Source organism: Lissotriton helveticus, chromosome 5_1 (assembly GCF_964261635.1).
Source record: "Lissotriton helveticus chromosome 5_1, aLisHel1.1, whole genome shotgun sequence".
Lineage (NCBI taxonomy): Eukaryota > Metazoa > Chordata > Amphibia > Caudata > Salamandridae > Lissotriton > Lissotriton helveticus.
In genome coordinates, this window is record NC_136065.1 from 939,554,314 (window position 1) to 939,582,260 (window position 27,947).

The 27,947-nt window shown below is 43.4% G+C and overlaps 1 protein-coding gene across 7 annotated transcripts in view; it reads left to right on the forward strand.

Annotated features, from left to right (window-relative positions):
- The window catches only part of CC2D2B (coiled-coil and C2 domain containing 2B), a 1,917,855-nt gene that overhangs the window by 1,191,159 nt on the left and 698,749 nt on the right, over positions 1–27,947 (forward strand). For 6 of the 7 annotated variants that reach the window (XM_078643430.1, XM_078643434.1, XM_078643435.1 and 3 more), the window contains 2 exons: positions 1,276–1,482; positions 5,218–5,310. In XM_078643430.1, coding sequence (XP_078499556.1) covers positions 1,276–1,482; positions 5,218–5,310 — 300 coding nt within the window. The remainder of the gene's footprint in view (positions 1–1,275; positions 1,483–5,217; positions 5,311–27,947) is intronic. The other variant, XM_078643431.1, reaches the window with a different exon arrangement.

Consider the following 27,947-nt stretch of genomic DNA (forward strand, 5'->3'; position numbering starts at 1 on the left):
CCTTCTGATGTCAATAAAAAAATATTTAAAAAAAAAAAGGATGTCAGTTTTTTCTCTCTCCAGCAGCACTTACTCAACTAACTTTTTCTTCGCGAATTGTTGAAAAATACCTTTGCACATTTTTGTGATGTTTTCCAATAATTACAGGTGAGAATATCGAGGAAAAAATATAACAAAATATTGAAAGGTAAGTAAGTCTAAATTTTCTATTTCTATTCCACATATATGCACCTATGTGGTACATATATGTTTAAGGTATGTAGATATGGAGTTAGGAATAGTAAATCTATATTCCCTTATATGCACTTACCTCTTGATATTTTGTCCCAAGATATCCTGTCCTCGATGTTCTTGCATCAAGCTATTATTGGTGTCGATATTCAGTAGCACAACCCTCAGAAATTCCAGTGGTGACCCAACTTCACAGGAAGATTCTAGCAGAGGGAACGTCTTCTGAATACACACAACTCACCTAAAGATACCAAGGAAGATGTATTCCTGCCCGAAAAAATATTTTTGAAAAAGTACCAAACCCCTATGGACACCACAACATCACTGTTTTCGGTGTTGTGTTGGCGATGTTTTTTTTTCCCTTATTCACAATGTGGTGTTAAGCCACTTAATGTGGCTTGACGCCACGTCGTGAATAAGGCACCCTTTCACGCTATACTTAGCGTGAAAGGGGCAGGCAATGGGGGTTGTGGTGTGCTTTCCACTGCAACACTCATTGATTTTGATGCTGCCCCATATTTACAAGGGTGGCATGAATATGGGGCAGCGCCAAAATTAAGACCAGGCAAAACCTGGTCTTTCCCTGGTGCAACGAGGATAAATGTTTAATTTCTCCGCGTTTTTGCTGTTTCCATGTGGGCTGCGTTGTGCTTTAAGCGGCACACATAGAAGTTTCAAAAGCCATTTCAGATTGTTTATGTGCAGGAGGAGACACCTTCCTGCACATAAACAATCACTCCTCTTAAAGCAGGCACCCCTGCACTATAGTGCGAGGGTGCCTGCGTTGGTGCTAGTCAGCTAAATTGGCACCAGTGTAGGGGGGAAATGCAAGGCTGCACCGTATTCTTATAAATACTTTGCAGACCCTGCGTTTCAAAAGTGGTTTGCGTACGGCATTAAGCCAAGGAGTCTAGCCCCATGCTCCACCACTTCCATGTAAATATGCCCCTCTGTTTAATACTTAATAACTGACTACAGTGTAGATGCTTTTAACACAACTAATGGCATGATGGAATAATTTTAACTTATGTTTTTAACGTTTAGCAGAATGGAAATGAGAAAAAAAGAGAAAATCCAGGATACTTTCGATTAAACCAACTCCAGGAAGAATTTAATTTTGCCACTGATGAGGAGATACAAAAATGCTTGCGTTTCCAGCTACTGATGCACAGAAACTCACAGCAGCTGGACCCAAATTGGTTTCAGCAAATCCCACTGTATGACAAGGAAATACCAGAGTCACTTATTCAGGTACTTTATAATTGTTAGATACAAATAGCCAGAGTCACTTTACACATGAAACCACTTCTCTATATAGTATTGATGGGCAGTAAAATAGGTCCGTACTACAAGTTTACCACTGCTTTATGACAGAAACACCAGTGATCCAGAAAAATGCTGTTGCTCATCCCTTTGTTATTCAAAACAAAGGGGTTAGGTCTCATAAACTGAAAATAATATAAAGAAGACCTCAAATTGGTCAATAATTACTATATACTGTGGATTGGATACATCTGTGCTTTTGCAAATTATTTGACGTAATAAGAGATTATGTTTGTGGTTTCTTTAGATGATCAGGAATCACTGGAAGTGATGGCGCAGTTAACAAACATCCCTCATCTCAGGCAACAAAAAATGAGTAGAATGACTTGCCTCGCCTCCTTCTGCCGTTCCACTTCCTGCAGTGTCAACGTGACCCTGCCCCACCTTCCACCATATTCAAAATACCCTTGTCTTTTCCTGCCTGTACTCCACTCCTTTACTCACCAACTTAGCCCCACGTAACACCACTCCTTGACCTTGGTGCAAAGCATCTACGCACTCCCTTATTAAACACTCCATATCTCAGCCATCACCAGGTATATATTAGGTAGGGAATGTTCACTTCTGTGAAGTTTTTGGGGCGTTCAAAATTCTAGATGGAATTCTATACTGTATGCGCAACATCATAACATCTTGCACAATGGTTTTACAGTGATCAGAGTTATCAGCTATAAATATTTAAAAGTTACTCTCCAAATATAAAAATAATACAACTTGGTGAACTCTTACAATAATCTAATCTTACAGCCTGTCAAATATTTTAAAGTTGCTAGGAAACATCTCTTATTTATAGGGCTCCTTCAGCCTGTCAAAAAGGTTTTGTGTCTCTGAATTCTGTTCTAAACCTTCCCCAGGCGCTGGTAAAGGCCTAATGGTCCATAAATCCTGTGGGAATGCCGAAGTTTGACCTTGAAATTTGCATGGTTCCCAACGCCTGGATTTCCAGGTTTGCGAGGTGGCATATTTTCAGTGTTCATCAACAGTGGCGTAGCCTGTATGTCATGGGACCTAATGCAAGCATGGAAAGTGTACCCCTTCCTCCTCTTGAGTTGGCATTAAAATACAGACATAATTGGGATGCAGTGGACCCTTATTCCCCATATTCTGGCGTCACTGCAGCAACACTGTAGTCACTAACGATAGCGGCACTACTTCTTACAGGTCTGTCTTTCCTCTCTCATACGCTGTCTCCACTCATCTGTCTCCTCCCTGTTCCATTTATATGCATCTCTTTTCCCTTCTTCTGTCTCTCATTTGTCTGTAGCTCCTTCCTCCCTTCTCTCACTGGCATCCATATTTTCACCCTTTGCCTTCCTCTTGCATTGCCTCTTTTGCTCGTCCTTATCTTCTTTCTCTTGTCTCTCATTATTATTCCTTTTTTTCCCAGTCTGTCATCTCTTCCCCTCTCCTTTCATTCCTACCCTCTTTCTTTGCCATTTCTCTCGTATCTTGTGCTCCCAAATACCCTGACCAGCTCACTAAAATAGAAACAGAGGCAGGCCCCAGGCAGGCTCTGGTTGAAAACAAATGTGATCAGTTCGCCTCTAAAATAACTTCAGACAACTTGAGTGCAGGCTAGGTCTCCCCCCCATTTTTTTAGCCCCTTTACCAGTACAAGGGATGCCTAACTGCCGGCTAAGCCCTGTTCATCAAGATCTAGAAACAAGGCACATTTACAAGGAAATGTCAAAGTGCTGAGTTGCACCAAATTTGGCAGTGATTCGCTCCCACATTTAAAAAACGCAGGGATGCACCGTATTTACAACAATACGGCGCACCCTTGTGTTTTTCCTAGTGCTGGTGCTAAAATTAGCTGCCTAGTGCCAAAGTAGGAACTCTTTCACCATAGTGCAAGGTGCCTGTGTTGCAGGGAATGATTGTTTATGTGCAGAAAGGTGCTCCTTCCTACACACAAACAACCATTAATAGCAATTTGTTATTTCTATGTGTGCTGCAGAATGCAGCACATATAGAAAAGCCAAAAGTAGGAGAAATGAAAGTATTTTTCCTCGTTGCACCATTCTAACACCTGTATTACATGGGGTTAGTTTTTGGAGCAGCCACATATTTGCGCATCATTGTAAATCTATGGCACCGTCAAAATGCAATGGGTGTTGTGGTGGAACGCCCACAGCAACACCCATTGCACACCCCCTTCACACAAAGTGATGCTTTTAAAGGGGCCGTATTTACAAGGCGGCGTTAAGCCACTCAAAGTGGCTTAGGGCTGCTTTGTAAATATGGAGAAGGGCATAGCGCCACCAGAACGTCGCTAAAAGTGACTTTCTGGTGGCACTATCCCCTCATAAATAGCCCCCAGTGTGTAGTACAGAAGACTGACTTTTACTTTACAGCGCAAACTGAAATGATTAAAATTAATAGCAACACTCATCATCAAATAACCATTATTTGGGAATTAACAAAGAATATTAAGCGTTTTCTAAGTTGAAACATCACTTGCCAGCCCTTAGGGAGGGATAAAAAGCCAGTGTAATTGGTTTCAACCTGATCCCTGCCAGTAAAAAACAAGGATGGCTGTTAGTGACCCACGTTAGAATGTGTTCTATAGTGCTGGCTGTTTTTAAAAGTGTATACGCACAAACCGAGGGTTTAGATAGTTCCTGCCCTTCTCTATTGGCCATACACCATGACAAAGAAGCATTTCTTGCCCATTTTGGATCCACCTTCCTTATGTTCTCCGGGCTGTGAAACAAATTGCGACGACCCAAAGAAGTAAAATAATTGTAAACATATCTTAGGCAGGGGATTGTATGGACATCTTCAAGATTTAAACAGTCCTTTATAATATCCCGGTTAAGTTTGGTCTCCGGCTTGGACCCAATGAAAACCCATCTTTAAAGTGGGCAAAGGTCCAGAGTATCACCTAAGTAGTTGACTCCAAGTTCTTGATGCTCAATGTACACAGGAGTGTACTGCGGGACCCTTAGAAGGTGACTGGGAAATTTATTATTATCTATCTGAAAAGAAGAAATATCCATAAAGCCCTAGATGCCACTACCATAAGAAACTATAGGAGTACGTTTGGCAAGGTACTTTTTAATGACAGCCTCTAACGTTTTTTCCCCCCAAATTCGCCACAAAATCGGAGACAGATGAAACAGCTCTCAACATGAAATGTTTCTTAGTATTAACATAAGGGGATCCTGGCCATGCAGATGAAATTAGACTCCTAAATATAAAAAAGGAGTCAACTTTAGCCAGCTGGTGCCCCTGGATACAAAAAGGTTTGACTCTAGACAATATCTGTCCTACCACCTTCACAAAAGACTTATTATAATTCGTAACTTAATATAGCAACCTTCAATTAAAACTTAAAAACCTATAATGACATACAGTTCATTTAATTTCAAGATTAAAATCCTAAATCTTCCCAACAAATGCACCCATGCCCATACGTTGTGGTTCATGTGTAAAGGCAGTTGCAGGGCCAAAAGTGGCAGTGCAGCTATTTCGATTTTTGGGAAATCTTTTTTGTTACATGTTAAGGGAAAATATTTTATAAAATCATTTGGTAGTATTTCAACACATTGACGTGATCAGGACAATTTGGTTTAGACTCAACCATTTTGTACATTTGTGTTTTGTTCATGTGTATGGTTTAATATCTAGTTCAAAATACCTTGTATATGCTTATATTTATAGGAGTATGAACGGCAACAGGATAATGAGGTATCACTTACCGATAAGGATCCTATACCTGCACAAAGGGCAAATGCAGCAACCCTAATAAGAAAGGTATCCTTTTGTATGTAGCATTTTTTTGAAATATTGTACATCCTCGTTCTACGGTGTCCTTGTTTTCGTGATATGTTTTTGCCCAGTTTTCATGGTGTTACATTCAGTGTTTTGTAAGTGATTTATATCATGTTATGTTTCTGTCAATTGTATGGTGCACGTCTGCAATTAATATGGCATTGCAGTGTAACATTATCAAAGGTTCCTGCAGTCGGCTGTACCATATTTCAAATGTTCTCTGACGTGTGCCACAAAACGTGCAAAAACTTTTTGCACTTACGGCGATTTCTTTTACAGTCTACTTGCCTTGGCCGCATTATTGGCCTTGATATTTGCCAAGTCTTCCACATTACTTTCTACCTTATTATCGGAAATCATTTAAAAATCGTTTAGTCGTGACTTGTAAAAGTCTTTTCAGGGCCGGCGTTAACACTGGTGGCGCCCTGTGCGACAATGTTTGTTGCCCCCTCCCCCCCACAGTGACCACCTCTGCCACCGATTCCCTCACCACCGCCCTTTAGCAGTGCCCCTCAAGTCTCCAGAACCACTGTCTCTCAGGTTCATTGCGTTTTATAGCACCACTCATACCAGTGTAAAGTGTCATAGCACTTTACATCACACACATTGCACAAAGACAATCGTATGTGTGTAAATCAGTGTATAGTAAATGTTAGATCAGACTGGACTACAAGGTGTAGTGTAGGAGTAGTGTAGGAGTAACATGTCATCGACACTGGTAGGCAATATAGTTTGCGTCCTTATTGTAGGAAAGCACAAATTCAGAATTTAAAATGTAACACCATTGTTAGGGGTTCCCTTTAATAACAAGAATTGTTTTCTACGCAAATGAACCCTTTTGGCAAGACTAGGATAATGAAAGACTGGGCAAAAAAACAATATAGCGCTAACGCTTACCCTGCAGTTTACACGCAGCTCTTTGATGACAGTTAATAGCTCAATGTTCTATATTATTTAGGATTTTTACCTACAAAGACAAGTAACAAAATGAGCTCTCTTACAGAAGCAGTAACCCACTGACCTATTTACATTACATGCACGTTATCTGCATGGTACACGTTCTTAGCAGCAGGCATTTTAACCCTCTGCGCTACCTTTGGATGATTCAAAACTTCCACAAGACAAACCTCCATCTCTTTCCAGGGCGACATTTAATCACCACATTTATCTTGACATTTTAATTGATGCCTGAAATTTGCTGGAGGCCGCAAATGCGGCAGCAGGTGCTTTGTTAAAGATGATATACTTGCAAAAATGATGCCCCCACCCCAAGTCAGCGCAGTAGCACCAATCGCACCGCCCTAGACCCGGCCCTAAGACTTTTTATTGGCCTTTCATCAACTATGCGAAAAGTCTCTAAAATTGCTTGAATGTCAAACCTCTAGTAGTTCTACAATATTAGTTTCATAGAGAGTTGTGATACTTTAAACCATGATACTGTTCTCTGTGGTATGGAAACTTCATCCACATTAAAACTGGCGTAATCTCTTTAGAGAGTATTTTGGAGATCTTTGTGAAAATTGATTTAAGCATTGAAAGTCCTTAACCACCACCGTTCTAAAAGGCCTTACTTTCTGTTTGACATGCAGTGTGGTCTGCCAACAGCATGTAAAGAATTCCTATTACCCTGAAGTGTACCATTGAGGCTAAAACAGCAATGGCATCTGATCTACAACCTACTTTAGACAAGTTCTCCCCATTGACCACGAAAGATACCTTAAACCTCCTTGCCACCATTAGAACAGGCTCCCCCTAAGATCCATGTCCAGTCTCTGTGATTAAACTAGTCCTCGAGCCTATTGCTATTTCACTTACTTCCGTATTGAATGCCATGTTCATATCAGGGCATTATCCAAGAACATGGAAGACAGCATCAATTCTTACTCTGGTAAAAAAACTAAATCTGGACCCTAAAAATACAAACAACTTCGGCCAATCTCTCACCTTCCTCTCCCAGTGAAATTGGTAGAGAAGACTATGAATATTCAGCTGAGTGCCTTCCTCCAGATGAATAATAGCTTAGATCCCACGCAGTATGGGTTTAGGGAAGGACACAGCACAGAGTCTGCCCTCATAAAATCGACCGAAGAAATAAGGGAAGCCTTGTATCAGGGAGGAAATGCTGCACTAATTATGCTGGACCTTTTGGCGGCTGTTGAAACGGTCCACCATTACCTTTTAATGGACCGTTTGACTGCCTGTGGGGTTTAAGGCCTAGCTTGGAAGCTATTGAGATCCTTTCTGACAGAAAGAACTCAAATTGAGGCCTTGGACAACTTCCGTACAAAACCTTTTTCCTTACATTGTGGAGTGCCACAAGTGTCTTCCCTCAGTTCCACACTTTTTAATGTGTACATATCTCCTCTGGTGGACCTGAAGCTCACTTTTTATGTGGATGACACTCAAATTGTGGTGTCTCTGCGTCCAGGGCAGGAGACAGAGAAGGGGAAGAGGATCCATGACTGTATGAACTCAGTAAAGATGTGAAGGAGCCAGACCTGCCTGAATCAACTCGGGCAGGACCGAGGTCATTATTTTTGGAAATAATGGCTATTTCTAGACCCCAGATTGGTGGCTGGTAGAACTGGGTACACTCCCAAAACCCACTAGGAAAGTAAAAAACCTGGTAGTCATAGTGGACGATAAACTCACTTCTAGGGACCAGATATTGCGGTTGCATCTGACAGCTTCCACCTCCTTAAATGATTAATAAGATTATGCCGTTTGTGTCAGAGGACTGTCAGCGCGTAGTCATAACATCCCTTATTCTATCAAGGCTGGTCTACTTCTACAGCCTTTACTTGAACACTCAAAAGCGACATCTGAACAATTTCCAACTTCTGCAAAATGCAGCTGCTAGACTTCTTACCGGTACACCAAAATTTGAATCGGTCACCAAGGCAATAAAATGGTTACACTGGTTCCCGGTGAGACAACAGGTGCGTTTTAAATCCTTGTGCACCATTTTTAACGACCTTCAAGGAACAGGACCAGAATATCTGAAACGTCAATTTCAATGGTATCTTCCTCTAAGAGCCCTCCACTCTTTAGGAGCAAACAGGGTGGTAGTACCTTCTTTCAGAAAAGTCAACTGTGGAGGGAGAAGTTTTGTGACCAGTGCCGCAAAAGCCTGGAACGATCTCCCTTTCCATACCAGAAACGCCACAGATCTTTTGGTGTTTAGGAAAGGACTGAATACATGGCTTTTCAGCTTGTAGGTTTCTCTTCCCATTCTCTGGTCGGAGGGCAGTAGCTAGTGCCAGGACACCCTTGGATAACCGCTGAGCTTTAGAAATATTGATAACATAACATAACAAGTTGAGGCAAGCTCTTCTTCACTTCAGTATCGGCAAACTGGAGTGTTTATCCTCAAAAAGTCTGCTTCCATGTAATCTTCATAAGGTCATTCAAGTGAGTCAGACATTATGGAAACTTAATTCTACCCCTCACATATTATTTAATGTAAGTGGGCAGTGAACAGCAAAGATTTGGAACCACCAAAAAAGACAGCCAACATTTCAGAATGGTGGTCTCCTTGTCAGAGGTCTGAGCTTCTGTCTTTTTAAATAAAAATCTATTTTATTGGGTTTTCATTAAACAACAACACATAATAACAGAAGTACATCAGTTTGATACACATAAATGTTCAGACACAGTCTTTAAATCGCACACACTATTATATTTTCTGGATACTATTACCTTTTTTTTTACTTCAAGTATTAATAATAACTAATGGAGGACATCATGGGGGGGTCTGACATCTGGTGGACAGTTAAATTCCTTGACAGTGACTTCCAAATGTCAGGTTCTCCCTCCAATTTCCCATCAATCCGAACAAGTTTTATGTGAAGCTTTTCTGCCAGAGTCCATTTGGTAACATCTTTAAACCAGGGGTCTGACGCTCAATGTCTTAGGCTTGAACCAATATACAGCAATGTGTCCTGTGTGGAGCAATAAAGTCAGTTGCATAAATCAATGATTAGTTTTGTTTTTTGTGTTAATTGCATTGATGTCTAGCTGGCACGTCCGTGGAGGCATCTTTAATGTGATCTGTGTGTGACTTGTAGATCTACTTGTCCCCAATAATCAATTATGTATGGGCATTCTCAGACCAGGTCAAAATAATCAAATCAGCCCAAGGCTTCCAGTTCATATATATTCCCGGCTATTAAGCAGCTTCCATTTAGACATATCCATACCTGCATTAAACTGTGAAAATTCAGGGATCAGACACAACGGTAAGTCCTGTGTGTACGGCAGCATCTCACACCACTTTGATCAAAATATCTTCCATACCAATTCCATGAGGAGCGGAACCAACTATGCCAGCTTGGATTTTGAAAATGGACAAATTAGTAAATTATAGTTTGGTAGCGCCCCACGCAGGAGCTCCTTATCTATATTCCACTCTGGATTAAACATGCCAGCCCCAAACTATAATTGGACACCTATATAATATGCTTCAGGATGTGGAACCCTTAAACCGCCTCCTCATAATTGCATGTTAACACTTCCATTTTGACACTGCTCCTCTTTCTATCCCGGATTAGAACACTCAGTACAGATTTTAGTTGACTAAGGCACACGCAGGCAAATACCATATATACTACACCGCAAGTATGAGCATCTTGGCAGTACTACCATTTTTGCTACAGCTATTCGCCCTACCATTGATGACGAAAGCAACACCCATAGATCTAATGACCTTTCCGTGTTTGTAATCAGTTTGGCTGTTTCGTATGAGTCACCATTAGCCCCCCCCTAAGTTTAAAAACAACCCCATTTTCCATGGTATCCCTAAAAAGTGGAATTCTCAAGGTTGTTCAGCTGCCCAACATCCCAATGGAAATGCAAGAGACTTTTGTTTATTTGTACGTAAACCAGACTGTTCACCAAAGCTCTTTAGTATTCTCAGGAAGTGTGACATCGCGTTTGTTAGATTCAATAAGTGGAACACTAGATCATAAGTATATAACAAGACCAGGTGTTACAACTATGAATATCTATTACCCAATAGAGCAGGCATGCCATAAGTTGGCACACTAAAGGCTCTATGGCTAAATCAAACAACAGTGGGGCCAGATGCCATACCTGCTTTGTGCCCTGCTCCAGCTCCCATTTCTCTGATATTATCGAGTTTTTCTTGACTCTTGCCAAAGGCCTTGTGTACAGAAGTTTTGGAATTTAGTTGAACCCAGAGTCTCCTGATATCAAGAGCTGTCTGTACGTTGAGGCTCCTCCTCAAGCTCAGTCTGCAAGTGGGGACGCTATTTACTTTACCCTTGAGGACACTGCAAATGCTAACTCCAATTTAATGCCAGCAAAAGCTTCTGGACCCGAGGAAATGCCTAGAGACCTTTTCAAGTATGAACCTTTAATTTGGGCCAGTTATATTAATTTGCAGTCTAATGCTGTGGTGGCAGGGATAGAAATTTCAGATTCCAGAAAGGAGAAGAGATCATCCCAGTTTACAAAAAAGGTGGTCTGGTATTCCGGTGAACTACAGGCTTATTGGTCTCATTGATAACTTACAGAAAATCTATGTGAGACAAGTGCTTGAGAAATTGTTAAACTGGGCTGTAACCATCACATCCTATCGTCATTCCAAGTGGCGTTTTGCCCAAGAACAAGCACCTCTGATCAGATCTTTAGGTTTTCATTATTATATTGGAAATGTGTTCTCCTACTTAAATAAAAACTTAATGTAGCCTTAGTAGATCTTGGGGCTGCTTTTGACCTGGTCCCCTGGGAAAAGCTACAGAGAGTGCTGATAGATATGGGTGCCCCAGGGAACCTGGTAAATAGCATTGATAGGCTGCATGAAGAGACTTATGCTCAGGTTTGGTGGGGCAGTTCTGGGGAGACAACGGACCGTATTCCAATCTTAAAAGGCATTTGCCAGGGTTGCATCCTAGCTCCCACTTTATTTTGTTTGTACAGAAATGATGTGGTGAGAGAAATGATGGATTGTAGAACTTCTAAAGGGGAAAGAGATCTACGATCTATGATACCCCTACTGCCCTTTGTTGCTATATTGTATGGCCCAGAGAATGTAATGATAATAATTGTGTTTATCCTGTTTAGGTAGGAATGTAACTTTTAATGTTTTTTCTTTTAATTAATTTTTTTAACAAGAAGCCTAATCAACGCTGAAATCGTCTTGATATTGCTTTTTAACAGTTTATAATTCTTAACTAAGTGACCTGGGTTCTACTGACAACTTACATGCCATTATCTTGGGGGTCAGGTAGTGATTTAATGACTGTTAAAGTTGAGGCAAAGATGTAATTTATCTCTGGCGATTAAGGATTGGCTCTTTTGAACTTTTACCCCTAATCGTCCTCCTCAATGTAATATTTTATTTTATCTTATTGGTTGTAAAATGTATTGTGCTTTTATGGCTGTAAAGCCGAAATAAAGTATTTTTGACTGCCTGATTGTAGGAACTACTCCCCCGTTTTAAATGGCAGCAAAGTACCTATCCTTTTTTTGTGGACAACTCCCTTCTTTTTTCAAAAACTCTTTCTGGCTTGCAGGTTTTAATTGATAAGTTCATGGGTTTTGTCAAGGAAAGAGGTGTAGAGTTAAATGCTGTGAAAACAAACCTTATAGTGTTTGATGCTGGTGTAATTAAAAACTGCTTGGTTATGGTTAGACCAGGGTAGGCAAACCTTGAAAGAGTACACACAGTTGATTATTTTAGGGTTAAAATGCTTGATAAATTAAAGTGGGAACTGCAACTTATAAAATCAAGCTTTTGATACAGCAACAGAGGTAATGCTGTCCTTCGCTTCCATCAGAGGATGATCTTCCATTAAATTTTCCCGGCCTTAGCAGGGTATCGAACCAAAGCCCAAAGTGCTGCTTCTTTTGGTGCAGAGGTGTGGGGATGTGCTGACACACAGACCTTGGCTATTGCTGGCAATAATTTTGTCAGACACTAGTCTCAGTTCCCACTAGCACTCCTCTGATTACACTTTTCTTTGACCTCAGCATCAAAAGAATATCGGCGTTGGTTGCCTTGAAACCTTTGCTATACTGGGCACGCCTTTGGCACACCCCGGAGCTGTTGGACTATAGAGATTCCCTTAATGAACTGATGCTGATGAGCAATGCGACGAGACTTCCCTGGTTGAAATTTGTGTCAAAATGGCTTTAGAAATTAGGTTAGCAGAAATAGTGGCAAGATCCCAAAACTATCAGTGAAGCAGGAATCGATTAATAAAAAGATTGTTATTGGGTAAATGTCTAAGAACATTATGTTATGACTGGTTGTAAAGGGTACTTAACCAGTAACATCTTTCATTTCAAGATCTCTCCTAGTTTTTAATTTTTTCTTGATAATATTGTCTCACAGCAAGCCAAGAGCTTGTATGTGCGATTCCTATTTGATACATTACCGATGAAAGCATAATGACCTGGCTGATATTCAGTGCACTGTATGTGCTATTTTTTTTTGGGCAGTATTTGGTTTCTTGCAGGAAATGGATTCGTCCATTATGCTTAAGCATGGGGATTACTCAATATGTAATTGCCCTAAGCATTTTAAGGATTTTAAGAAGTGATATTTCCATTCATGTGGTATTTGCTGAGAGCCGACACTTGACTGATATATTGGGAAAGCGGAAAAAGTGTGTACTTTAGATTGCCACTTACAAGCATACAGATTTAAATTCACTCACTTTGTTTCGATAATAGGTAGGCTGTTTTATTGTACTTCCTGAAAGAAGCAGCAGGTATTATGTTGTATCTTGAGTCTCCCTGCTGCTCAGCTAGAATGCATGTGATATAGAATGTTGGATGTGTTGAATGCTAGTGCTGTGAGAATGTCAGTTGGGTGAGGGCTGAGCAGCAGGACAGCTGCTCCTGATGGGGTTAACGTTATAACTTACTATCTATTAACATAATTCAATAAAGTAACCTTCTTAATCAACTAAGAAGATCCAGCATCTATTGGTTACATAGACGAGGATGGGATGTAACCAATAAGATGCTGGATCTTCTTAGTTGATTAAGAAGGTTACTTTATTGAATACAACATATCTCCCTTCGTTATGGGAATAATTACAATGTGAAATGTAACAGATGAATTAATTAAAATAATGAAATACAACATATTACCAACTAGTATTTTTATTAATCCATGTTCTAGCCTTTTTTGATAAGCTTTAGCCTTCTGTATTGCATTTTATGAGTTTACTGCCATTGTTGTATTTGTACACAATTTTAGAGATTGTTGGTTTTAGCAGCGATCATATAATCGTTCTGTGTGATTTACGAAGGAGAATGTGTTTTAAATCGGTCGAAAATGTTTTTATGAGGAACTCTGTGGTTAATAACCGAATAAAGTACTTTGATTTGATTTGATGAGCCGTTTGTCTCGCAGTTATAAAACCACACTGGTCCATGTGTTCTAGGTGGCCTATGACCCCCTTCGATCTTAAAGACAGCAGCTTGCCCAGTATGTTCTTATCTACATTGAGTACAGAAAGTGAACAATATGCCCTGAAATCAAACAGAACTTTTCCCTTCTTTAATAATACAACTATTAAGGCTTCCCTCATAGAATGTGGCAGACTGCCCATTTGCAACGGCTCTTGGTATACCTCCAGGTATTTGCTAGCCACTTCATAGGAGTTTTTGGTATCTTTCTGTTGGAAGCAGTGGTGGCTGGCACAGAGTTGGGGTGGTGAGTCGGTGGGTGATGGTAAGGGGGTTATATAAAGAAAAAGACACTTGCCTCCTCGCCCTCTCTCCTATGTCATCTCCCCTCCGCATCAGCTGAACAGGAAGCGGCCAGGCTCCCCTAAGCCAATCACAACCATACAGTGCAGCATTCTGATTGGTCTGAGTGCCGTAGTTCGGCGCTCAGATGGGACAGGGGACCTGGCTAAATGGACATGACTGTTTGGCCAGCCCGAGACGGCCGGCCAAAGCATCATCCGTGCTTCAGTGTGCCCATCACACCTTCCCTGCCCTGCCCTGCCGCAGCAGGAACAGGTAAAATGAAAAGGACATCAAATTATTATCATTTAATTTTTCCTTTCTTTCACTGCTGCAAAGCAGTGTGGCGACTCTCCTCCACGTTAGCGGAGGAGCCGCCACTGGCTGGAAGGCCATCCACACCCTGTGTCTTGATTTAATTATTTGATGACAGCCACAGTTTCATTCAGAGATATTGGTGTTTCTAGTTATTCCCGTTGATCGGCAGTCAGGCGCTTCCAACCATGAGATGTAAGAACCAGCTAATCTCCCTACCCACTTTTGGTAATAAGGATGCCTTTCATGGGGGCCCACCAGGTCGGGTCCTTTACCTCAAGTGTAAGATGTGTGCCCCTTCCCACCGTAGGCATGTTCTTCCACAAGCTACCCCCTAGTACTCATCTGGGACCTTGTGTACCCTTAAAACTACCTCATAAACTTAGAACCATTTATTAATCTCATCTCCCACCACTTAATTGAGCACCCATTCCTGTGGATTGCAGACCGTCACCACATATCTGTTTTCACATACAGCTGTCTATAGTATGAATAAAACATCGTATATATCAATTCTTTTGTGATATGAGTAATTCTCCCAGGCATCTTGTGATATCAGCAATTGTTGTTAGGGGTTAACTCCCTTTTCAGGAGTTATACCAGCTGTCTACTTGCTTTGTCCACTTCTCTATGCAGTACCTTACTAAAAGAGAGATTTTGAAGCAGATCTTTCTTGACTATCTTTTCTAGCATCTCTGTTTCAAGCTTTTCTAACACTACAACCTGTCTCACATTGGGGTTGGGTCAATTTAGCATTTTCGCTAATTCCATTACCTTAGTGGTAAGGCGCAACCCCAGCTGTTTAATTAGTAATGCCACCTGGGAGATGGCCATATCCCTCACAACCACCTTCAAGGTGTCTCACTACACTCACCAAGTAGTAGCAGTATTCCCATTTAGTTCAAAATAATCACTCACATTCCCCATTAGCAAACCCACGTGCTGAAACCGATTGTGCCCATGTGGGTATTCAGACTTTAATTGCTTATTTTGTACAGGAAACTTACCAGGGACAAAGCTCTTTCCAGGTCTAATATTCTTGTCAGGCATTGTGTATGGTCTTCATCCACCAATACAAAATCTATCCTTTTGTAAGTGTCCTGAATTCAAAATAAGTATACTCTCTTAACGTGGGGCTGTGTGCACTCCAGATATCAATCACATTAAAGCATTCCATAGCAGAAAGCAGTGAACAAGACATCCTTTGTTTATAAGTGAAACTCTGTGCTGATCTACCCATCCTCTCATCTGAAATACAATTGATATCTCCCATCCACAAAACTGCAGATCCCAGATACTGGGCCACAGTGTTGTTCAGGGGTCTGAACAAAACAGCAACATCAGCATTCGGGGCGTAGATGCTCACGAAACTCTACCATTCATTAGAGTACCCAGTATCATCATTATGTTTACATTGTCTTCTGCAAATGGTACTTTATAGACAACCCCAAAACCCACTCCTTTCACGTTTGCTGTCACCAACTTGCTCTTCATTTGCGTTGTACCTTAATTGCCTCAGAAGTGAGTATGTCAGCCTCCTACAAGTACTCTATCACTATACCCTGTCTTCGCAGGTATGTGCCACCCTCAATATTTTCACGTACTTCTTCCACCCCCTGACATTCCATGTAAACATTTCAATAGTAGTCATCCCTTCCACTCCTTATCCCTGACTGCGCATATTGTGTACATTTAGGAGCATATTTTCAAGGATTTATTGCAGAGTTATCAGCACTTTATCGCAGCCAAGGTGGCAATAAATTTATCGCCCCATTCAAAAGATGGTGCTAACAGCCCATATCACTAGTTTACCTGTGAGAGCAGCCGCAAAAAACATCTTCACAGATGACACCGGCAACTATCGCTAATGAGATGCAGAGTAGGCGTTCCAGTTCAAAAAGCAGCGAGAACACCACTCCGCAACATTCTCAATGAGCAGCCAGATCGGCGATAAGAACCCAAAATAGGCAATAAGACGCGTTAGCACTAGGAAATTAACACCTGCTCTGACCTGGTGTAAAGTCAGACGACAGCCTGCACCAGAAAAGGGAGCCCAGGCCAGAGCCACACCTGAAGGGCAACAGATGCCACGGAGCCACTGTTAATGCAGCCGGGAGCCCCAACAGGGCCACAACACCCACCACCCCCAGGACCCCCCCTGGGCACCCACCGGGCAAAGACAGTCACATCAACCTCACAAAATCATGTAAAGAAAATATGCCTGATGTTGCACAATCACAACAGGTACCATGCATGTGTCGTCACAAAAATGAGCATCACACATTCATCTTTGAATTACCAAATAAAACATTTTATTCAAAAAAACTCAAAACAACAATTTTGAAGACTCATGGTGGGTCTCCTCGTGACAATCTGTAGGTCACAGCCTGCAAGACAATAATCCAGATATGAAGATGTGTCATACACTCATCAAAGGACCGAGAGAGAGCGAAAGAGAGAGAGATACAGAGAGAGAGATAAAGAGAGGGAGAGAGAAAGATGGAAAGAGAGGTAGAGAGAGAGAGAAAGACGGAAAGAGAGGGAGAGAGAGAGAGAGAGAGAGAGAGAGAGAGAAAGACTGAAAGAGAGGGAGAGAGGGAGAGAGAGAGAGAGACGGAAAGAGAGGGAGAGAGAGAGAGAGGGAATAAGACGGAAAGAGAGGGAGAGACACAGTAAAAAGAAGAGAGGGACAGGGAGAGAGAGTGCCGACACTGCGCACCCAGGCCTCACTGCTCACCTGCTGCCACCAGTGTGTCTCCAACCACTTACCGGTATGCACTGCAGTTCACCAGGTCCCTCATCTAAAACAGATCGCTCATCTGAAACAGAGTCCAGATACATGAATGGCAGAGTACATACAATTGAATACGCCATTATCGCCTGTCCGCCCCTGAGCACCCAAGCAGCTGTAACCCAGCCCTTCCATCCACCCAGCGGTGCATGCCCGTCCCTACGCACCCAGGCAGCTGCACCCCAGCCCCTCCACCGCCCAGCGGTGCATGCCCGCCCCTACGCACCCAGGCCTCACTGCTCACCTTCCGTCACCGGCGTGTCTCCAAGAGGGCCCACCAAGTGCTGGTGCAAGCCCCAAGCCCGGGGCCTGCGAACATGGCACCCTCCACATCATGCAGCCCCGCTCCGTGGGCCACCAGGTCTCACACTTTGTTCTGGGTCTTGATTTTGCTATGGCAGACGACATATCAGTGCACACGGCATCATCGCAGGCTGCACACCCGCTCAGCCCTTTAAGTGCCACTAACTCTGTGACCCGCGAGGCAACGCCACGTAGCGGTAGGCACGCACTGCCCCCTGGCTCAGGCCTACACTGCTGTCAAGCAGTGCTCACAGTATGTATCGCCAGAACGGGGCATCATCGCAGGCTGCACACCCGCTCAGCACTTAAGGTGCCCCTACCTCAGTGCACCGAAAGTCACCGTCCCGTGGTGGTGTGTCTGTGCCAGCCGCAGTGTATCCGGTGCCACCAAGTCTGTGCACCGCAAGTCATGGACCCTCTATGATTGAGTATCGTAGTGCGGACGCCATAATTTAAAAAACATTTTTTGGTCCTCATTTGCCTTCCGAGGAGCATTGAAGGCATAATCATAGGACCCTGGGAAAAAAAAACCCGACTCCTACCTCCTCCAAGTTTTCAACAGCTCGCAAAATCTCAGATTCTTCTTATTGCAGGCTCTGGCCAAGTCAACCTTAGAGACCTCATACAGCAATGTCAGCCATTCTGAGTGAGTTGGTGCTGTTGGTTCTACCCAATATTTACATATTAGCCTCCTTGCCAATAGTATTGCGTAGAAAAGCAACGATTTTGCAGGGCCCACAATATTTTCATCAAGGCCGAAAATAATTAATTTTAAGCTCATAGTCAAAGGGATTTTCAAAATAGATTCCATAGATGTTATAACTTTGTCCCAAAACTCGGATAGAAAGGGGCAGTCTTTAAACATGTGTACATCCGGTGCCTCTGGGAAGCCACATTTATTACACACTTTGCCAGGCTGAAATTTCGAGAGTTTGTACGGGGAAAGATAAGCTCTATGGACTGTAAAGATGTGGTTGCGCCTGAGCCAAGCAGGTTTAACTATTCTATAGAAAGTGTTAAATGAGTCCATCCACAACAGATCACATTGAGTATTGAACTGCACTCCCCATAGTTCATCTGCTAGTTTAAATTCGCCATCTGCTTCCTCTGCAATAGCCCAATACCATAGTGAAACCTCTCTTCTCACTCCCGGCTTAACTACAAGTTGGTCTTCTAGGTTACTATCTATCCCAAGGGGGACTTTGCTTTGTATCTGTGACTGAAACCAGCTATTCAATTGAAAATATTTAAACTTAGATAAGCCAGGTCCCACTCTCTTCTGAAGATCTTCCCAAGAAAGTAATAAGGGCCCCTTCAACAAGTCACCCCACACCAGAAGCCCAGAGTCTCTAAGGGGCTTGCTCAGAGTGTCCTGAAGACATGCAGGAGTGCCCAGGGAATCCCATAATGGTGCCCATTTTGAGTAGTAGCCCAGTCCAACTCTTCTGACCAGATTCTGGCTATTGACTGAAGAGTCTTCAATTTAATCTTTTAAATTTTGGTCTCCAAATTTGAACAAAAAACCTGACTCTGGCAATTCAGATGCCCTTAGCAAAGCCCGAAACATCTCCCCACCGTAGTGCAAGTTGGCATTTTCAACAACATTCGCGAGTGAGACAACTGAAATGCCCATGCGTAATATTGGAGATCGGGCAATGCTAAACCCCCTTTTTCTCTTTTCCGCCTAAGTTTTTTCCAGGCTAACCTAGTTGCTTTATGCTTCCAAATGAACGAATTTAGTTCACGCTGACATTTAGCTAGTTGCTTTGTGTCAAAGGCCAGTGGGATTGAGTTAAATGAAATGTTATTTTGGGGAGAATGGACATTTTAAGTAAGTTAGTTCTACCCAAGATTGTCAGGGGAAGATGAACCCACGAGTTCAGCTGTGTTTGGCATTCTTTAAAGATGCGATTGAGGTTAAATTCCGGGATCTTCTCAACCTTCTGAGTTATTCTGATACCCAGGTACCTCATGGTGGTAGCAATGTCGTTATGAGAATGCCTCACATTGCAGACCATTGTCTCAGTCTTATTTGCATTAATTTCATACCCCGATATTGCCACAAACTCCTCTGCCCATGCTATGATCGTGGGAAAAGCTGCGTCAAGGTCAGCTGTAAAAATCAAGATATCATCCGCATACAGGGCCACCTTCCTCTCCCACTCCCCAAATTTAAAAGGGACGATGTTATTATCCTCTCTGAGTGCCTGAGCAAATGGCTCAATGTATGGGTTAAACAGGAGCGGAGAGAGGGGGCAGCCCTGTCGCGTGCCCCTAGTGATCGTAACAGGGTCAGTCAGGACTCCGTTAACAAGTAATCTGGCCCTAGCAGTTTTATACAGCAAATCTATGACCCGACAAAAGCCTCTTCCTATATTGAACTTGTTCATCGCCTCCGAAAGATATGCCCAATAGACCCTTTCAAAGCCTTTAGTCGCATCTAATATTCAAGTTGCCAGTGGAAGGGTAAAGGTAGATGCAATGTCAATGCCACCAATTAGATCATAGGTAAGGTCTTCCAATTGACGTCCTAGAATAAAGCCCTTTTGATCCTCATGGATAATGTTGCCCACTACTTCCCCCAACCTCTTAGTATAGAGGCGAAGATTTTATAATCACAATTAAGGAGTGAAATTGGGCGATATGAGCTGCAGCCAGAAGAAGATTTCCAGGGTTTTAATATTAAAACGACTGTGGCTTCGCTCCAAGTCCCAGGGGGAACTTCTCCCTTCACGAGTATACTATTGTAAAGCTTAATCAAGACTGGGGTTATAGAGTCTATAAGAGCGCGATATATCTCTCCTGGAAGGCCATCTGGCCCTGACGCCTTTCCAGATTTAGAGTGGTTGATCGCATCTCTAACTTCCTTTTCAGTAATTTCTTTATCTAAACCAGCCTGTTGATCATTAGTGAGGCTTGGTAAGGAGATCTTTTCAAGCCAGCTTTTCCTTTTCTCAGGATCCTCAATGGTGTCATTCGTATAGATTGCCTGAAAAAACTCCTGAAAAGCTATACCTATGTCTAAATTAGATACCCGCATCAAGGACTCCCCCTCCACCTTAATCTGTTTAATGTGATTTCGGACCTGGTCAGTTTTTGTTTTCCACGCGAGTAGCTTTCCAGCACTTTCACCAAATTCAAAGTAGGAGATTTTGCTTACTTCCCACCTGCGGGCAATTCTCTCCTGGAGCATGCTCTCTAGTTGTTTTTTGAGTGAATTTAGCTCTTGCAGGACTAACTCTAAAAATGTTCCTGAACGAGTACTCAATTTTGATTGTATTTTAGCCATATCTTCTTCCAGCCCCTTGACAGCGTTTTTAAATTTCTTTTTCCTAAAAGAAGCTCGATTAGTGATACAGCCTCTCAGGAAGGCTTTCAGGGTGTCCCAAACCCTGAAATATTGGCTGTATCTAGATTAGTGTCAAGGAACTGGGTGGTCTTGTGATTAAGGAATTTTACCTCATCCTCTGCTAGTAAGATGGTGCGGTCAAAAGACCACGACCTAAGTTGATGTTTTTGCGTAAGAGATAGACTAAAGAGTAAGGCCGAATGGTCCGACAGGTGAGATGGAAGGTACTCTATATTTTTTACCAGATCTTTTAAAGAGTAGCTAAACAAAGCATAATCAATTCTAGATTTATGATGGTATTTTAAATTGATGAATGAAACCCCAGGTTGGTCTCCTGCCCGCTCCCTCCAAATATCTGATAGACCAAGCTGGCTCAACATGTTAATAAGAGTCTGTCGTGATTTAGAGGGGACTGCCGCTCGTGACTTAGGGGATTTATCTAATCTTGGATCTAAGACAATATTGAAATCCCCCATCCAAATAACAGGATCAGGGAAATCAAACAGATGGTTACGTATAATGTCTAGACATGAGGGGTCATCCTGATTGGGCCCATAGTAAGCGACCAAGGTTAGAGCCATGTTCCCTAAAAGAGTTTTTATAATAAGCCACCTACCGCTAGAGTCCTCCTTGCATTCCAGTACTTGTGCCTTGGCTTGTTTTTTAAATAAAATTATCACCCCTCTGATGTTAGCTGTCTGGTCGGTACATACAAAAGTGTCCACCCACTTCTGTTTTTTTAATATGTCAACAGTCTCTGGCTTTAATAAATGTGACTCCTGGATGGCAATGACCTGCGCTGGTGAATCTCTTAAATATTGTAGGATTTTATCATGTCTATTCCTGGTGCGCAGGTCATTGACATTCCAGGATAGAAAATGTGTCAGTGCCATAAAAGTTCTTTCATCACATCCTTCAAAGCCTGCTCACAGACCCCGCCCCAATTTGGTTTTAAGATCAATATTTTATATTCAGAGCACAGATGAGCCCCCCACATGAGGCTCTGGATTATAACATTTTGAAAGATGACACACATATAGTAATAGTGGAGTATCGACAATTGAGGAGATTTTGCTTTTATTACACCGATGCCCCCCCCTCCCATTGGGAAACCCAGCCCTAGTTCCTATGGCCTGGTAGATGGCCACTTTGCGTTCCACTACCCCTGCTCCCACCCCCCCCAACCACCATACATGTGATAGCATCAGATATGTGAAGTTTTATATTAAGAACAAAAAAGGAAAGGAAAGGGGAAAGCCAAAGCAGTGCTAAATCCGCAAAAGAAATTTCCAACCCTTCAACCTATTCCTCAGTATTAAGTTATCATTATATAATACTTTTTTTTCTTTTTTCCTTTTTTTTTCCTCCCCCTCTTTCCTTCTTCTCCTTTCCTCTTCTATTGTTTACCCATAATTTTATTTTAATTGCTCAAATTGTTGTATATATATATATTTGTTTTTTAATCGAGTTCTGTTCTATATTACTGTAGTTATAGTAATTTCTTACTTGGAAAGAGAGAAGAGTTTCCCTTCCTGATCAATATTCATTGAGGGGAAAAGCCCAGATCACTTAATAGTTGAGATAGAAATCACTCTTTCTCCTTGGAAGCACAGCTCAAGGATTCCAATAGCTCATCAGCCTCATATGGCGTTCTGATGTTATACATCTTGTTGTTAAACATAATCTTAAGGAAGGCCGGGAATCTCATCTGCACTGTAGCCCCTAATGCCCTAAACTTATCCATTCTCTGACCTAGCTCCCACTGTCGCTCCAGAGTTACTCTAGATAGATCAGATCGCACTTCAAATGAGAAATCAGGCCCCTTGAGTGATTTGACTTTAAGAGCTAGATTCAAAATCTTCTCTTTTACCGCATAAGTAAAGAAGTTTATGAGGATCTTTCTTGGTTTAGACCTGCTTGGATTCCGCCGAAATGGATCTCTGTGGATCCTCTGAATATCTTGCTCTAGGAACCCCACAGATTCCTCGAGATTCAGTGAGTCCTTGAGGAGTGCCACTGTATAGGTCTTCAAATCGCTTCCTTCCTTGCCCTCCGGAATTCTTAAGAGGCGTAGGTTAATTCTGTGTGAGTTATTTTCGAGAGACTCGACTCTCTCTCGCAGAGCATCCCCATCCCTTCGTAATGCTTGAATTTTAACCTCTGCTGACCCGAGACTGACTTTAAGATGTTCAACCGAGCCCTCCAGCGTTTCAGTTCTTAAGTTCAACAGGTCCACTTTCTTCTCAAGGGCCTCACATGCCACTCTAATCTCAGCTTGGTTCCCCTCTGAGACTGCAAACCCCTGCTTTATATCTTTTTTAAGCGAGAGAAATAGTGCCTCTATCGAGCTCGTATCGAAGCTCCCCCCTCCTTTCAATTCACTATTCGCCGATGAAACCGCCCCCGTAGAAATTTCGATAGATAAATCCAAGGAGATTAAGTCCACTGGGGTCGATACCCTGGTAACAGGTACCAAGGATAACGCCACAGATTGTACCAGAGGTTTAGGAGTAGTGGGAGAAGTAGGTGTCGCAATTATCGGCCCGATAGGCCCTGCAGGATTAGCCATCGCAGAAGAACGCAAGGGAGAGCGGTCACAGTTTTCACCGAGAACAGAAGTGCTCTGCTGGGAAGATGTTGTTTGATTTGTAAGGCTCAGTATCTGCGGTTGAACTTTAAAAAAAGAACGCAAACAGGGAGTGACCCTGATAGAAGCAGCCTTTGCAGATATCTTTGCAGAGCCTTTGCTTTTAGCCCCTTTGACACTCCTCCCCTTTACTTGGTAACTCTGGAAAGCAGATTTGTGTTCCCGCCGAGGTTCTTCTTGCTGTTGTCCTCTATTCTGCTTAGGTTTCCGAGCTGCTGCTGTATCTTGAGAGGTGCACAGCTCGCCACTAACCACTTCTAGGCCGCAAGCGGGGCTTTCCAGCAACTTCTTATGTAGGCTCTTAACCTTCCCCTTTCCTTTACCCCCTCTATAACGTCCAGCTAACTTGTTTAAAGTGTCAGAATTATTGATGCCCAAATTTCGGGGGGTATGAATGGGGGAACGCTCTAACTCCTGAGGGTCTAAAGAAGAGTCGATCTTACCGTCAGGGTCGGCTTATCCTCCCTCCTACCTTCAGCAGTCTGGTCAACAGCAGGGCACGCATAAATAGGGAGACACTCGAGCCCGTCCGCCCCCTCTCGCAAGAAAAAAGCCTCAATTCCACTTGTTCCGCCGCTTGTTCTGCCGCTACCCTGGTTGCCCCGGAGGAGTCCGCAAGCCGCCGCTCTGCGACCGCGTCTCAGCTCCAGGGCGGCTGACTTCCAACGCGGTAGGAGCAAAGGGGCGGGGGAGGCGTGGGGAGCACCGACGAGTCGGGGCACATCCAGGAAAAACCCTCGCAGCCCGAGCAACAACAACAAGCACAAGGTGAGCCCTGCGGAATCCGTTAGTATATAGTGTCAACGCTATAGTGACACATCCCCATAGAACGCTCTGGTGATTGATAGAAGGGGATAGGGAGCGCAGAGCCTAGACGCGCGCTACCGCTCAGCTAGCGGGCGCCATGTTTCCCCAGTGCGACGCCATCATGTCACCTCCGGCCCTGGGGAATGCGATGTTGCAGGGCCGTAGGCCCTCATGCATAAATAATAACCACATGGATACACCCAGAGAGACAGTGGAAATGGCGTTGAGCACGTGCCTCCGGCACTTTTTATTGGCAGGGGCACATGTCCTGTGGTGCGTGTACTGGATGGGTGTGGTGTGGGTGTAAACCAGCCATAAGGGAGTGGCTGTGGTATGCTCACAACTAGACCTGTGATCAGCATATCACTACAGGGAAGACCTGGGGCGTGTAGCGTTGTCATCACCTCCTGTGAACGTGAGTGGAACGGGCTGGCCTGGCGTATGCCAGTCCTGCGTAAGGGTTTGAGCAATGACCCCAGGGATCTGGGCATAGTTCCGTACTGGGCAGTAACAAGGAAGTAACTAATGCTTGTGTTCCTGTTGTTGTGTCAGTGCCACCCGGACCTCATTCGGCACTGTGTCATCCTGTGACCCAAGTCCAATGACATGAGCAACATGGACGTAAGGGGGAATCAATGATCCTACATTCATCCATACTTTTACACTTGAAAGATCATAGACATGACACATCTGTGTGATTGTGAATGTTTAATGCACATTCACTGGAGTATTGCAGCTGGAGCAGTACAGGGCCATGCAAACCCCACTTTACAATGTTGACCGTGGAGAGCCAGCCAGAGTCCTTCAGGGAATGACAAGTCCAAAGGAAGAGGAAGAGTTCAGACCACAGTCTGGTTGCTGTGTCATTGGCGATCAAACAGAATATGACAGTCCATTTCGAGGTCCAAGGTGAGTGTCGCAGAGTGTATCGGGACACAGTGGAAGGTGATGATGCAGAGGGCAGAACCAAGCAGAAACCGGGCATATGGCGGAGAAGACTGCTACTGCGTCCTTCGTACCATGAAGGCAGGTTTATCCGCATCTTCGTCCACTTGTGTTTCAAGTGTCTCTGTGTCAGGGCTCCAGCGATGTCAGCTATGGTCCGTTGGAGAGCATGGAGCAGACTGTGGGTGTCTGTTAGGGACTGTGAGTGGTCCCTGATGGGACTTAGACACCCACGTATGGCATCTAGTTTGGCTGCCATGCGATCAAACACCACCTGCACCTGTTCAGCCAGATTCTCCTGGCACCCCAACACACGGCATTGGAAGGCCATGTGTCCTCCGTGGGGGTCCTGGTGGGCAGCCATGGTGGTGGGTGCTGCCTGCTGCCTGCTGTGTGGTCTGTGCAGGGGCTGGGGTCTCCTCGTAGCAGCTGGGCTGCCCTGCTCCTGGAGGTGGGCTGCGGAGGCTCTCCGCGAGCTGTTGGAGGGCATCGGAGTTGAAGGTGTGGTGGTCATCTTCATCATCAGAGAAAAGAGGTTTGGGCTGCTCTGCAGGAGGTGTTGGACTTCCCTCTGCAATGTGAAGGGGAGATGCAGTTAAACATTGTGTTCACATGTATGTTGTCGCATTGTACATGTTTACATACAGACTGCATGACTGTGTACATTGTGGCTGTTTAGGAGGAGCTGCCTATTTGCTGCGGGACAGTGGACATTTCGACAACATCACAGATGTGTGTTTGTACTTTTACATTATCAACTCACATGTGCCTGCAATGCCAAATGTGATTGGCCAGTTTCTACACACATGCGGCACCAGTTGTGTCCTGTGTTCTGTTGTGGACGTGTTGTGGCTTGTACCACATCGTTGTCAATGTTGATGTGCTCTGCATGTTATGTGTGAGTGCTGCAATTTGGGGGAGTTGCCCTTGCAGCTCTTATTTTACTGTCCCTTCTCCCTTATAGGCGGTGTGCCTTTGACTTCTGTGCTTGTACAGTGCTGAGATTTTGCATACTTGGGTACATTGGTCTCTTGGTGAGAGTTGGGGGTCTGGGGCATGGTTTATCTGCAGATATTCTCTACTCAATTGTGCATGTGTGCCATTGTGCCCATCTACCCCGTCCCCCCAGTCCCTGGTCGTTACTCACCCTGGTGCTATTGTGTCCGGTCATGTTGAGCAGTGTCTGGTCCCCCACTCCTGCCATCGTCTCCCCACTGATGACTATGGACACCATTTCGTCCAGCTCCTCCTGTGGCGCAGGGCTCCCACCTCCAGTCTGCATTGCTGCCTTCCGCTTGTTGGCGAGTTTCTGCTTGGTTTTGCGCTTCACATCATTCCAGCGCCTCTTGACCTCTTCCATTTTCCTCATCAGCACTCCGACTGCATTCATCTTGTCCACGATGGACTGCCATATTCCATTTTTTGTTGCCAATGACACAGTGGAGGTGATGAACAGTAGTTGATGGTGTTCTGCTCCTTCCATTATCAGGATCCTGTTTTCGAGGGGACTGAACCGCTTCTTCCTACTCTTCGTCTCTTTGCCCTTCCCTGACCCAGAGGTCCCAGGCTGGTCCCCTGGGGGGCTTGTGGGGTTCTAGTTATCCTCTGTACTTTCTCCGGCAGCATCCATTGTGCTTCGCTGTTGTTTGGCTTTTGTTTGTATTTTTTTTCCTACTTTTATGGAGATTTTTTCCGCCTGACGTGTGTGAATTGCAGGCCTGTCGCTGGTTTTTGCTGACTTTTGTATAGCGATTGGCCTCATCGCAACTATTTTTGCGTTCGTGCTTCGCATTTTTGCGGTGGCACGTTGACTTTATCGCAGACATTTGACACGTTATCGTGGGCCTATCACATGGTACCGCCGTGTTGTGTATACAACTTTAACAGGGCGTCATTTTCCCGCAATAGACTGCGATGTGAAAAGTTGGTTAAGCTAATTTTGCAGTAATTAACACCCGTTCGTGAGAATATCCCCCTATGAGTTTTAAACACAATGGTCCCTAAGCAAGGACAGTGAACTTAAAGAATAAATATAGAACCAGAATATATTGGAAGCTGTCCAGCTGGACAGAAATGTTTTTAATTCATAGAATGGATACAGGAAACAATAAAGTGGGACACAAGCCTGCGTCCTACTAGGTGTACATACAGTATACACATCAAACAGAAAAACAAACAGGAAGGCACAGGAAGAGCGACTTGCTTGTATATTATACATTCAATTAGCACAAGCAAAGATATGGTGAGACACCGTTACACATGAGTAATATAAATTGAGAAAGCGTTTACAGTGTACATGTGGTCGACGATGTTTCAATCCCTTTTAGACAATATTGGGATCATCATCAGGACATAGTATTTACTCGAAGTGGCCTGCTCCTCAATGTGGTTGTCCTATATATCTTCAGGCGCTCAGGGTTTGGGACCAGAACCAATGGTTTTATACAACATTCAATGCTATACCTCTAATATATTAACAGACCATATGCACTTTTTCCAGGTTTGCAAATGTACAATTCAAGAATTTAGGTTAAAATTAAAACAACTACTTGTCTGATGTCAGGTGTTTGAATTTATTTTTCATTAATATAAAGGTAAGGACATGTTACATCGTTAAAATTACATCTCTATGTAGTCAACACTATACAGTTATATATATAATTCATGATTTAAAAACACATTTCATACACAATAAAAATGTTTAAGATACACAATATCACAATTACAAAAATCAATAC